General features: G+C 35.2%; 3 protein-coding genes across 15 annotated transcripts; 1 reads left to right on the plus strand and 2 right to left on the minus strand.

The window, feature by feature from the left end:
• Positions 1-45: 45 nt before the first annotated feature.
• Tra2 (transformer 2) lies at positions 46-4,383 on the minus strand. Of its 9 annotated transcripts, none has more exons than XM_076792399.1 (5): positions 4,241-4,383; positions 3,227-3,733; positions 2,737-2,951; positions 2,542-2,636; positions 46-909 (listed from the first exon to the last, which is right to left on the minus strand). In XM_076792399.1, exons 1-5 carry the CDS (start codon positions 4,253-4,255, stop codon positions 884-886), a joined length of 858 nt encoding a protein of 285 aa, XP_076648514.1. In that variant the 5' UTR covers positions 4,256-4,383; the 3' UTR covers positions 46-883. The 9 variants fall into 9 exon arrangements, with proteins under 9 accessions (XP_076648514.1, XP_076648516.1, XP_076648512.1 ...); XM_076792401.1 differs by having other exon boundaries at positions 46-1,573; XM_076792397.1 differs by having other exon boundaries at positions 2,542-2,639.
• Positions 4,384-5,034: 651 nt separating this feature from the next.
• LOC143356537 (protein Loquacious-like) lies at positions 5,035-10,681 on the plus strand. 5 transcript variants are annotated; one of them, XM_076792301.1, is made up of 7 exons: positions 5,035-5,229; positions 6,102-6,426; positions 6,857-6,992; positions 7,063-7,357; positions 8,258-8,407; positions 8,501-8,612; positions 10,545-10,681. In XM_076792301.1, exons 2-7 carry the CDS (start codon positions 6,111-6,113, stop codon positions 10,679-10,681), a joined length of 1,146 nt encoding a protein of 381 aa, XP_076648416.1. In that variant the 5' UTR covers positions 5,035-5,229; positions 6,102-6,110. The 5 variants fall into 5 exon arrangements, with proteins under 5 accessions (XP_076648416.1, XP_076648414.1, XP_076648417.1 ...); XM_076792299.1 differs by having other exon boundaries at positions 5,035-5,219; XM_076792302.1 differs by having other exon boundaries at positions 5,035-5,219; positions 6,872-6,992.
• Positions 8,411-9,711, minus strand: Mthfs (methenyltetrahydrofolate synthetase). Its single transcript, XM_076792305.1, has 4 exons — positions 9,470-9,711; positions 9,095-9,350; positions 8,884-8,931; positions 8,411-8,820 (listed from the first exon to the last, which is right to left on the minus strand). Exons 1-4 carry the CDS (start codon positions 9,578-9,580, stop codon positions 8,651-8,653), a joined length of 585 nt encoding a protein of 194 aa, XP_076648420.1. The 5' UTR covers positions 9,581-9,711; the 3' UTR covers positions 8,411-8,650.
• Positions 10,682-13,919: the final 3,238 nt, after the last annotated feature.

The raw sequence follows: 13,919 nt of genomic DNA on the forward strand, positions 1-13,919 counted from the left end.
GCCATTTAATTCATATTACAAAAAAGAACTCCTTTGTATTACAAATAATCCAAATAGTCAGTTTATTGAAAATCAATGCGAGTATAAAATTAAATTATACATAAGCGGTATTATAGTACGGAGATAGTACAAATTAATATAAGTAAATCCCAACAAACAGTAAAGTTATAAAATTGGTATTACGTAACTTTATTTTCCTTGATACGCCAAAGATTGATTGTATTTAAAATATTTTATCGCACAACAAAAATACTTACATTATTCAATTTCTTAATATTGTAAAGTAAGCTTGAAATAATGAATCGTGTCTATTAAAAACAGAGTTTATTAGCTGTTTCAATATGAATGATCGCTGCTTAATCCTACACAAAATGAAAACAATAGGACGTCACTCTTCAAAGGATGCAGGAGGTTTTGGGATGGTGGAGGGAATAGGGAAAAAGGTATATACGTTTATTTATTTTATAAACACCTAATTGCGAATATACCATGTAACCAAACCAACTGATAAAGAATATGATCGGTATAAACCTTGGAGCACCTTACGCTCTTCCCTACTTATAAAAGATTTCGATGCTTCTTGAACATTTTCTGAAACGTTCGGCCAGTTTCACCCCCAACCACTGGCTTGTCCCAGGTCGGGGGCCTGACGATCAACGATTTCTTACTGTCTTGAGGCTTGCTTTTTACAGAGTGCTTGCAGTTCTTCTAGGCTTGAGACTTCTCAGCCGGAAATGAATGCGATTCGGATCATATTCTTTGTCACAAGCGCGAAAAACCTTTGGATCTTCGAAATTCGAGCAAGACAAACATCTTCAGATATCTTGTCTTCGACTTTTCAAAACTTTCATTTTTTCAGAGTGAAACTTCAAACTTCCCTCTATCATCCAATACCTCTTGATTCAAAACCTTATAAACAAACAAACAGGTTAGAGAACTTACTTCTATTTTTTAATTTTATTTTTGTTTTTTTTTCGTTCTTTTCTGTGTGTAATGTGTTTCGTTTTCCTTTACTTTATATATATATTTCTATGTATCTTTTTGCATATAAACATTAAGGAGTACCACATTTTTCAGATTCACATCACTTTTCTAAGTGATATATTTAATGTCCAAACAGTTGGAATACAACTTGTTAAGCAAATAATTGTCAAAGGAAAATAGAAACTCAATTATATTCCAACCTTCACATTTATAGTCATTATACGGTTACGATAACGTAAACCTTATCTTCATAAAACTATTAGGAAATGGTAGAAACATTATGAAAATAAGGTTTTCCGTGTCCATTCTAACCTTACTGTTTTCATGTAAAGAATATGCTACACTCCTTTGCATATTATTAAGTTATCTCATTAATTGATATTGTACAATATCGTAATTTAAATGCCATATATTAATTGCATATGATGCAGAATTAGGTAAGGTAAGAACAGTAGTGAGAATGTAGTTTTTGCATTTTTGACCCGGTACAGTATTGTTAGAAGAAATTTGAGGTCAAAGGGTCAAGTCACACAAATGGTCTCCCAAACACCTGGCCTCTCGCATCACACTCGTGTCACTTAATACCGACCTGAAATTCATTAAGCAACAAAAACTATGATTGTTTGACCCAGGTTATATGGGTTACACTTAGTTACTACCGTACGATTTATTGGATGCATTTCTTGATGCTCCTGTCTTCCATTCTTGCTAATTTAACTACTTATTTGTACTTAAACATCTTGTTTGAACTAAATATAAGCGGTCTACGAAAATATGAATCCAAATTAAGAATTTTTGTTATTAAAAATTAGACTTCATAAATATTTATATTGCGGTATTTTCAATTCAGGAGAAGTATTATCTTGTATTACATTTGTGTATATGTTATTGTTCGCAATACTGTGCGAGTATAATGAAATATTTTACACAATGTCTCTTGTTTCACATTTTCTTGCATGTCGTCTTGATCATTGTCTTATCCTCCTTCTTATCTCTATCATTTGTCTGATGTATATATGAGAAACACTCATGCACATAGTTAATGGACAAACTTATTGATGAATGAAGAATGGTATTAACAGTGATGCTTTTATGGAATATAATCTCATGGATTTCTGTTTCATTCACATGTAAAAATTCTTATAAAAGTACTCGAGTACAAAATACATGATTCGAAAGTAAAAAATTGACAGCACTTTTTCATCTTATGTGTACATTAAGATGTTATTAAAAAATATATTACTACTATATCATTATAAAAAGCTATTTACTGTTTAAATAATATTAATACATGTGATTCAACATGCACTCAATGTGTTTTACTTCGAAAGTGTATTATTTAATAGAATGACCAAAAATTAAAACTTTTATGCACAGCTGGCGCTGTAAGTTTTGGCGAATTATACAATATCAAATCAATGAGTTTTTGGTACTGTATTTCCCTAAATAAGGAGAGTTAATTGCATGACTTGAAACATAAATGTTATTTCAAAGGAGACACATATCCATGTAGACTGCTTATATTAGGCGGTGCCGAAGAAAAAGAAATAAACTTACGTGGTGAATACGAGCGCGATCTGGATCTGTCATAGCGAGAACGTCGGCGACTGTAGTAAGGGCTTGGTGATCGTCGGTAGCTTCCCCTGTAACTGCTGCTATTCCCAGCACAATAATACGAACATATTTTTTTTTACTGAATCTTTTACAAGTTACACGATTGTTGTAGAGAAATATTCAGGATAATCAACTTACTCTCTACGTCTAGGTCCATCCCATCCTCTGTCATGTAGGTGTGTAGGTTTTCCCATATAAATTCCAGGCGTGGGTGTGTGAGCTCGTTGTGTAATTGAAAAATCTACTCGTATTCTTCGGCCATCAATTTCCATTCCTGTGCACTGTTCTTTGGCTACTTTTGCATCCTCGGACGACTCAAAATATACAAAGCAGAATCCTCTAGAACGTCCAGTCTAAAAGAAACATTCATATAGTGTTCTTTATGTATAATGACATCTATTAATTGTATGCTCTACAATGATGAAATTAATATAATATGTAACCAGAGGCCTTTAACATTACATATAAACTTAATTCATGAATGGTCTAAATCTCTGGCAGTATTTATTATACCCCTTGTTAAATAAGTATGGGGATTCATGAATACTTAATGTTTTTCTTGTTTTCTTAGAAAGACTATACATAACAAATTATAGTTAAGTCAACAAATAAATAATGTTTCAAGTACCTTTGCATCAATTACAACTTGTACTCGTTCGACAGGTCCATATTTTGAAAAGATGTGATGTATTTGTTGCTCGGTTGTAAAAATAGAAAGTCCAAATACACCTAAGCATCTAGAAGGACAAGGATTGTCCCTGTTACCGACATGTCTTCGTCTAGATGACATCGGACTGCGGGAGTGTGAACGATACACGTTCCTGTCACGTTCGCGGGAATATCGAGAACGAGAGTAGGAACGAGATCTGCTTCGAGAGTATCGCCCACCCCTATAAGGAGAACGACTGCGACTGCGACTACTACCACGATGACCTGCACTAGCATACTTGCTGCTTCGATAGGACTTTCTTCCCCTTGATACGGAACGGCTTCTTGACCTTGAATATTCTTTTACTGGCCTGTGGGATTCTTTACGTTCACGCGATTTTCGTGACCTCGAATGTGAACGTGAGTCTCTTAAACCTCCATCTGCTGTTCTAGGTCGTCTAGGACTTGCACTACGGCTACCACTTCGCTAAAAACAGAATTATTATAAATTTACATGCAACTTTTACATATTTTCAATTTATTCTTTATAGATCTCCAACAAACAGAAGAGATTCATAACAAAATAATATTATTACAAAGAATGAACAAAAATAAACATTTTTACCAGTATCATCAAGAAATATATATGCGTACATTTAAAAAAAATTGTTTATTATAACATGTTAAACTTTTACGAACATTGGAAACTCGGTAAATGTAAGCTTAACCTTTCAATTACTAAAACAGATATATTTACAACATACAGTACATCATAGTCCATAAAAGGAACTATAATAATTTTCATAATGAAATTTATAACTTATGAAGTATTGAAGATTAATAGAAAACTATTTAAAATAATAACATATACGTAAAATGTAGTTAAACGTTGATGGATCAATAATGGCTGTGGTAGGCCGCATGTCGTTACAAATGTATTGTGTTTCAAATTCTGGTTAAAAAATTTATTTTTAAAAGGAAATATAAAGATTACCTCAATGTCACTCATTGTGAGATTTCAGATATGTATAAATGTTGTGGAAAGTAGCAAAACCCCAGAGAAACGTTCGGAATAATACGCTGTGGCGTCAGTGTGCGGTAATGGCGTACAATCTTTGGGCCGTTTCAGCGGGCAACAACCGGAAATGATTTCAGGTGGTATACAAATGCGAAATGCCCTAACATCCGGTGTTGCCAAGAAACAATTGTTAAAATTAAAAATGGCGGTACTCTTCGAAATGGCGCCAGATTCCATATACAGTAAATTTACAAATATTTATAGAAGCTTAGAATTTTAGCTTTTATCACATAATTATCTAGGAATTGTTGACTGTATATTTCTTTCGGTGTGAGAACATTATTACTTGATGTTGTCATTTAATTCACAGTTACTTATACATATATATTTCTAATGACATGCTATGTGAAAATAATCTAACATACTTTCTGTATATACAAATGTGTAAAATTACCGAAATCAAGTATAAATTTATTCGACTTGTAAATACATGAAAATTTTAACGAATTGTAAGGAAGTAAGATTGAAAACAACTATTTAATAGTCCGCAATATTCTTTGGTAAATTTCAATGCACACTGAGAAGCAAATTATTCTGTATTAATGAACTACAAAAGCAGATGATACGTACAGTATTATTTGAAATCTGAGTAAAATGGTTTTATGAGAAATTGCTTAATTTAAGGAACAAGAATTTGTTTCCGTAAAACCGCCAGTAATGCACCTGCGCAGAAAGATGCGCGTACTTCTACGTCTATAAAAACTGTTCACATCGCATACTGCGGCAGACCCAGAAACGAGGAAGATTCTCCCGTAATCAGTAAACCATTTTTCTGTCGTCAAACGGATCAAGCTTTTTGTGAGACTTGGATCGATCACAAAAAGCGGGATTCGCTTTTCGCATAGGAATTGGCCTGTTAAGGAGCCAGCTTAATAACGTAGAAAGTTTGAAAATTGTGAGTAAAGGTACATAGTGACTTCTTTTGATTTCGCGTAGCGGACGATACTGTGACCGGTTAGTCTGTGCGCCTTCTTTTATCACCATTTTAAATATAACTCTGTCAGTGATGAAAGTCGTCACTCGCTCCGTTCTTATTCGACTGATAATAAGACTTAACCTTTATTATTTTATTTCTATAATTTCTATGCTCCACATACTAGAATTAATCAATGAATTTTATAACAATCATGGCTGCCAGCCGGTTTTCGTACCCTTTTACACTGTATACAGCTTATATTCGTCGACAACTATTTAACTAAAATAATAGTACAACTTTTTTATTCTTACACTTTTCATAGCACATGCTATTGTAAAATTCAACTTTTCGTCATGTTGATTACATGAACTGCTGAATCTATTATTTAGCACTATGATTTGTCAAATCATTAGAAATTTCGATTATTCGTGAACACAATACTTGGTAATTGATTTTATGACGTGAATTATTGTACTGAGTGATAAATTATTTTGTTACAAACTAATTCAGTTTACTTCCACGGTTAATTTTATATGGGACTTTTTATAGAAATTTTATGTGAACTTTTATATGGAATTATGAATAGAAATTGTTTAAAAATATGCTCAAGTATCTTGAATACTTGCCATTTTCGTTTCAATTAAAATTATTGTTAATGAAAGATTTTTGATTACTAATTTTGACTTTGATTATGAGGTATGACTAATAGTATATTTATAATTAGTTGATACTTAACCACTTTATAACAACATTGTGTTGTTATATGCAATTATAAATTTTACTGTAAATTACACAAGTTATGATATGATCTTACCGTTATGTGTATTATTTAATGAAGGTGAAACACATTTTTATCTATAGATCACAAAAATGGAGGAAATACATCAACCGCCACAGGTTGGGCCTAATGCAATGGCCGGAGTAAGCGGAGTTCTTAATCATCCGAATAATGTAAACCGGCGTAACAGAGTTCGAATGTCATTACACAGTTTAATGGTGGAAAAGCTTCCATTAAGTGAGGCTGCTCAATTGGAGATGAAATCATTGTGCAGTAAAACGCCAGTTTCTATTCTTCAGGAATTGCTTTCTCGTAGGGGCACAACACCAAAGTATGAGTTAATACAAGTAGAGGGTGCTATCCATGAGCCTATTTTTCGTTACCGTGTCACTGTTGCCGATATCGTTGGTTTGTATCTAATTTTGATAACATATGATTATTTCATTTTTTTTTAACTTTGCAAAGACACACTATTTTCTCAGACTATAAAATCTTACAGAGGAATCTTTCTAAATAATCGATAAAAATTTTTTAAAATTCTTGAACAAATACTTAAAATACTTGTAGTTCAAGACTACAAAACTCAACTGCCCAAAAGAAGTTAAAAAATATGCAATTGCAAAAATTTTGCTAAAGTCTGAGAGAACCCAGTGTGCCATTGTAGTTTTAATTGTTACCAGTTTATTAATTTAACCTAAATAATGTATAACATGAAATTAAATATAGAGAAGTGTAAGGAATTGTTTATTGATTGATTGGGACTACTGTGCCATTAGTTGTTTATTTAAGTTGAATACCATTCATGTAATGAATGATAAGTATTGATTGATTGAAGCAGATCCAATTGTTTCAGCAATGGGGACTGGAAAATCAAAGAAGGAGGCCAAACATGCAGCTGCACGAGCTGTGTTGGATAAGTTGTGTAGATTAAATAGTGAGACACCAGATTCTCCACTTCCAAATAATATATCAGAGTAAGTTTTATGATTAAACATATATATATTTTTTAATAGATCAATAATATAAATTATTTATTTTACATAGTTCTGAGAATCTACAAGAGTTACCTGAATATGGAGAAGAAAAAATAATCACAAATCCAATTGGTGCACTGCAAGAAATGTGTATGTCACGTCACTGGCCTCCTCCAAAATATACAATGGAAAATGAAGAGGGTCTGCCGCACGAAAGACAGTTCACGATTGTTTGTTCTATTTTAAAGTATCGTGAAGTTGGTCAAGGAAAAAGTAAAAAAGTTGCGAAGAGGCATGCAGCTCACAAAATGTGGCGAGCTCTGCATGATGCGAATTCTGAAAATTCTAATCTAGATGAGGATGAGGTAAGAATCATTTTTACTCATCTATGAAGGGAGGATTCTCGTGTAAGTGGTCCAGAAAATCAATTGTTTTTTATTGTATTTTTTAAAAGTATAGAACCTTAAAAAATACTTTCCCAAAATTTTATACTGAAATTCATTGAAACAATACAGTCATAGCGATTCTGGGAGAGCGATGCTTTTCTGAAAAAATCGTATTATTTACGAGAAGCGTTTTTTAGAATTTTTAGAAGCGTTTTTACATATTCTTGTCAATGCGTTTGGAAGCGATGCTTATATCTATCATATATATGCATAACTTTATAATCTATCTAATTTTTTTAATCTTACAAATAGTCACCTATGACTCTATAAACTTGCAGATAAATTTAATAAATAGATTTCGAATATTCTTTGAAAATTGGTTTCTTGTTTGCCATTTACACAAGAATCTTACCTCTAATACACTTTCATTTTAACGTAATTATTTTAAACTTCAAGTAAACAAAAGTAATTTATTTTGTGTTTTTAGTTGTGCATTTTTTTTGTTCAATATTTGAACATTTAAGATCTTTATGTATGAAAACAAATATTATTATTTATTATGCTTTTGTGTACTTGTATGTGTTCAGTTTTAGTGCATGTGTGTGTATGTATATTCCAGTGAAGTGGAAGTGATTTGGCACTGCAACCAGTACTGAGGTATAAGCTACCTTTCTGATCACTTTTAATCTATAACGGATAATTTTTTGATGATATATATTGTGAAATATATATACAATTGTTTTGTATATATTCATAACAAAATATACTTGTACAACACATGTTTATTAACAATCAACACGCTTGGATCATTTCCACTTCATTTTACTCTTAATGTAAGCATATAATTAAACTTTTAAATATACTAATTGTCCGTTATAGGTTTTACAAAGAAATGCAAATGTGAATGCCCGTTATGCAGATCTGAAAGTTAGCAAAATTTCAACATTAACAACTATTCATAGCCTTAAAGTTTCACAATTTCATAAAAGTCTGAAGTCATCAACTGGTGTTAAACTATTTGAACTACAGGTGTGTAATGGAATTGTACTTTATTAGAAACACGGAGAGACTGTCTTCTTTTTCACCCTATTACATTTGCCTTGTTATGTTTCTCTGTTACAGAATACCTGTTTAAATGATGGCGATGTAAATTTGGTTCAATTTTTGCAAGAGATAGCTTCGGAGCAGCAATTTGAAGTAACTTATGTTGATATTGAAGAAAAGTCTATCAGTGGTAAGTCATTCCCAGCTTTTTTGTATTGACAAATACACTTATTTTCCTGTAAGCACAAGGTCCACAAACACATCGTTTTCTGCCGTCGGTATATCGTCCCGTATTTGTTCATTAAATGCCACAGCAATTAAGTGTGGTTTTTTGTATTTTTTCAAATACGCATTTAAAAATGAGTCATAGTAACCCATTCCATGTCCTAAACGTTTTCCTAGTAGCCGTAAAAAATACAAATTAATTTGTTAACAGAACAATTATTTATTTTTTAACTTACCATCAATGGTAAATGCAACACCAGGTAGAATTATTAAATCCAAACCACCTGTAATAAAATACATATTACTTTTATAGTGAGAGATATGAGTTTTATAATACAGAAACATTATTCTAATGTTTTAGAATAATTTAATTTCAACAGTGAGGGCTGAAATGTTTACATGTATATTTATTTTAAAAAGATTATATTTGATTGTAAAAATACTCACCTCTTTCTAAAGCACTTTCTTTAGTTTCATCAAAATTTGGTTGTTTGATATTCCACTTAGTTAACGGTAAATTTTCATACTCTTCCATTGAAAGCAACTTGACCATTTCCATTTTTGATCCTTTGTATGTTGGAACAAATACTTCCCTTTTTGTTTCAAAAAGATGCTTCAATATGGGTAATGTATTAATTTCCTGTGGCGTACTTAAAAACAACGAGACCCTTTTACTTTGTTGAAATTGTGGCATAGCACATAGCTGCAATACGTACAAACATTTCTTTTAGTTTTGAGCGAGTTTATACAGGAAGCAATAATGGGTAACATAACCTTTTTCTTGCTTACTGGGATACATTAGTTATGTTTCTATATACTTACTTTCTTAAATAATTTTCTTGATTGTCTATCCTTTTCCTCAGAACTAAGTTGACCAAGAATAAGTTTCATTTGTTTACGTAAATCACTTTTGGCAGATTTGATTGCAGACATGATTCTTTTGAGTCCTTCCTAGTAAAACAGGAGAATTCCATATGTCTTATATATACTTATGTAAGAGGGCACCAACGTGTTTACTTTTTGGAATTGCAATAAAACAAGAAATGTGACCTTTATTACAGCTATCATAAGTTGATACGTTTAATCTCTAAGTATATGCAAACACATATGTGAAACAGTCTCCAGCCATTTTCAATAATTTCTTCAACTTTTTAGTTTCATCTTTTTTCCTAATGTACACTTTCATAATATATACAATTGTAATAAGTAATAATACTTAATTATGAAATTATAAATAATAATCAATTTTTCCATTGTTTAAGGTGACTCATTTTAATCAATCCATGCAATTGTTTCAAAGGTGACTTTTTTGTCTTAAACAGAATTGTATTCGGTGTCTGCAAATATCTTCCGTGATTTTAAATAGGTGTACAATCACTATTGATGGTTGTATGTGCATAAATTAGTATCATGAGAAAGGGAAATTTCAAAAATTTGTTAGTTCACTCTTTATTTGAAAAATGAATATACAGTTAATCATTAATATACAATTAATATACAATTAATATCTATCAATGTTTATAAACAAGGAAAGTTTTGGATATGTTCAGTGAAGGGAGAGTTTAAACAATTGCAAACGAATTTGCATAATTTTCAAAGACTATCATATTTAGGTTCAATAATTGTTTTGGAATGGATTGTACATTTACTAGATTAAAAATGTCATAGGCTCATAACAATTACCTATTTTCCAGAAGAGCTCGTATCTGGGTCACTGGCAAATGGTTAGCAAGTGACTGTATATATTTACTTTTATTTTGAAAGTCCAAGTTGACCTTCTAGAGGTACTTCCACTTGAACAAGAACGTGGATTGTTTGAATCGAGACAGCCTGTACAAAGAGACTGTACCTCTTCTTTAAACAACAGCTTAAAAGATCTCATTATTTAATATTACAGGTAAATGCCAGTGCCTTGTGCAACTGTCTACGCTACCGGTAGCAGTTTGCTATGGTTGTGGTTTTACTAGTAAAGATGCTCAAGCTAGTGCTGCTCAAAACGCTTTGGAATATCTGAAAATCATGACCAAAAAGTGAGCCAGCGCTTTGCTTCTGCCAGCTGTCACAATCAACTGCAAATCCCACAACATGCTGTCCAAGAATCAAAACAACAACACGGATACCAAAATTTTATCATTGACTAACCAAGTGCCGGACAAGGGTAAAAGTGGTCAGAAGCTCGATCACGTAGGGAACAAAACTAGACTGTCTAAGCTATCTGTTCGAACAGTGAACACTGTAATAGGGAACAAAGATGCGACACTGAACACGATCGCCACCCCAGCAGGCGTCACGGTCCCCGCGACTCGGATAAATCAGTCTTTGAAGAAGAACAGCGGAAACAACGAGAACATCAAATCGACCGATCAACAGTTACCAAAAAACTCGTCCATCGTAACCACGAATCAATCCAGCTCGAAGTTCGGTAGTGTAAGAGGTGTGACTACGACCTGTGTCAGTGGCAACGTATCATCTCACGAGAATCCACCTAAGTCCAAAGATTACTCAACGAAAAAGTTTCCTGGTGAAATCGACTCGAAAATGAAGAATTATCAGATGCAACCCGATTACAAAGACTCGTCAATCAACAATCAAGATTACAAGTCGAGGAACAACGCGGCTATCAATAACTTGCCGTCGTCGAGATTCGTGAATCAGACGTCGGTGCCAGGATTGCACAGGGGGGAGAATCACGCTACCTCCAGCAGCCACCATTCCAGGCCGACCTCTCAGAACGACAATACCGCGTTCGCCGTCGCCAGGAAAGCTCTGGAGCAGCAGAACCCGGTCTCGAAGATGGCTCCCATCAACTTTCCACCGTTGCGTGCCCCGCAGAGCATCGTGAACGTTCGCCATCCGTTCGTGACGGAGGCGAGGACAAAGCACAACGAGGTGGGGCCGAACTCGAAGTCGAAATTGAACATGAGTCCTCTGCAGAGCGGAGTCAAGGACCTGGAGCATAGCCGGCAAACGTTCCATAGCTACGGCACCTCTCAGATCGCCGGGATACCGAACGTTCAGAGCTTGAGCACGGCGAACATGTCCCCCTATCCCAGACCGGATAGTTTTCCTCAGCCGACGGTAGCCAGCGTGCTGTTCCCCGACACATCGCAGTTCCCACAATCGCCACCGTTCAGCACGACGCAGATTGGACAGCTGAATCAGTATCAGACCTACGACCCTGGAAGCTTCGCGACCACGCCGGTGAACGTGAACCCGGTGATACCGCAGTTCTCCGCGGAAAGCTCGATCCCCTATCCGCAGTACGACAATCCTCCTCAATTCGTGCAACCGAACCACTATCCGACCGCGGACATAGCTAATAGTCAGTACCAGTATCAGGCGGCGGGCGTCGGACAGCTGCAGGACTCGCCGATGTTCATACAAAGCCTGCAGAGCCCGATCGCCGTCACGGACCAGTATGCTGCTCCGAATTACGCGAGAACAGTCAGGACTGAGTTGATACCGCGATTGAGGAGGCCGCCGAGATTCAACAAGTAGAAATGTTCGTTTCCGTTGTTCGATTATTCTCTTTCATTTCTGTTTTCGAACATCGCCGAACAACAGCGGTAACCGTTATACAACAGATAGCGCGAGCGCGAGCGTGAGAACGAGATAGAAAGAGCAATGAGTTTGCCAGTAGAATCGTAGCGTTGGAAATTCCGAAAGATGTGGTAAAAGTTATTTCAATTTTTGATCCATTTTGAAATAAATTTTAACCAGTCTCTGCACGGTTCGTGGACACGTAAGACACATCGGGTACAGTTTTTACCGAAGCTGCTCGAATGTCTCGCAAGGATTGTTTGCGAGAATGATTGAATGATTGACCTTTCTGTCGGAGGATGGTTTTATACGGTGTACACACGCTAGCACGCACGCACGCACGCACGCACATGTGTATGTATATGTACAGGCGAAGGGAAACGCGCATCGGAAACGACGAGAAGAATCATTTTCGGCTTGTTCAACCCCTCGTTCGATGTGACACGGCAGAGCATAGCGAGTTGAGCTCGGACTCTAATTTTATGACTGTAATTTATCTACATTGTGAAAGCTTGAGACGAGGAGAAAGAGAACGAAACAACAAAAAATAATATAACAAAAGACGACAAAAAAAGCGAAAAAAGATGAAAAAAGAGAAACAATAAAAGGAGGTGGTGCATCCAGTTTGTTAGACTGTATATAAATTATGACTGCTGCTATGAGGATAGGTATCATTTCTATAAATATTTCGAAATGGTTTTTCGGCCGACAGATTTGTTTTCGTCGCGATTGTACGTCGACCGAAGCAAATTTGTTAGCGAGTGAAGCAGAGCCCACAGTCATACTACCGTGTTAAACGAAAAAAAAAATTTAAAAAATAGTATGAGAGAAAGAGAAAGAATTTCGCGAGATAATTTAAAAAAAATAGAGCGAGAGAGAGAGAGAGAGAGAGAGAGAGAGAGAGAGAGAGAGAGAGAGAGAGAGAGAGAGAGAGAGAGAGAGAGAGAGTGAGAGAGTGCGAGAGTGAGAGAGCGCTGGAAAAGCAACTGGATTATAATTATTAATACGATAAGTCCTAGATTTAATGAATGGTATTCTACAAGCTATACTTTGCATAGAATTAGTGGAGGTTTTCCAATATTTGCATATTACTTAGCTTACCGCTATGTTTTTAATGTGCTTCACTATCTATATATGGGATGGATAACGATGTTCATTTCAACGCGAGAAGGTGGAGGATGGTTTTGTGATATAGTAAGAAGAGAAACGGAGAGTACCTTACCGGTTAATTTGAACATCGTCTCTCCACCGAGCGTGTGCACAGTGCAGACGTAGCTTTCGGCGGTCCGAGTATAATAATAATGGCGATCGCGATAAAGGTAACGATATAATCTTTCAGTGGTGTATGTTTTTCCTTTAGTATGGTAGCTCATAAACTCATAAGCATCATATTACTAATAACGAGTAAGGTTAATCGTTAAGGATTCCTCATTAAGTACACATCTCGTATAGCCAAGTGTATACTCGTGTGTATTGAATTTTGAATTGCCTAAGTGCGTCGACCTCACCGGATGAGACATTTATACTAAATGAAAAAGGATCACATCGCGTGGACGTTAGGTAGCGTTTGAGGGAGAGAGGATGCGAGCGATAATACGGAGGGAAGTGAACGCGCGTTCTCTTTCGACGTGTTTCACTCTCCATCGTCTCACGGAATGTGTTAATATTCACACGAGAAACGTGGATCGCCGCCGTTCTGAACGGAAACCGTGGATCATTGGAGAAATAAGGA

This window comes from Halictus rubicundus, chromosome 8, assembly GCF_050948215.1.
Source record: "Halictus rubicundus isolate RS-2024b chromosome 8, iyHalRubi1_principal, whole genome shotgun sequence".
Taxonomy (NCBI): domain Eukaryota; kingdom Metazoa; phylum Arthropoda; class Insecta; order Hymenoptera; family Halictidae; genus Halictus; species Halictus rubicundus.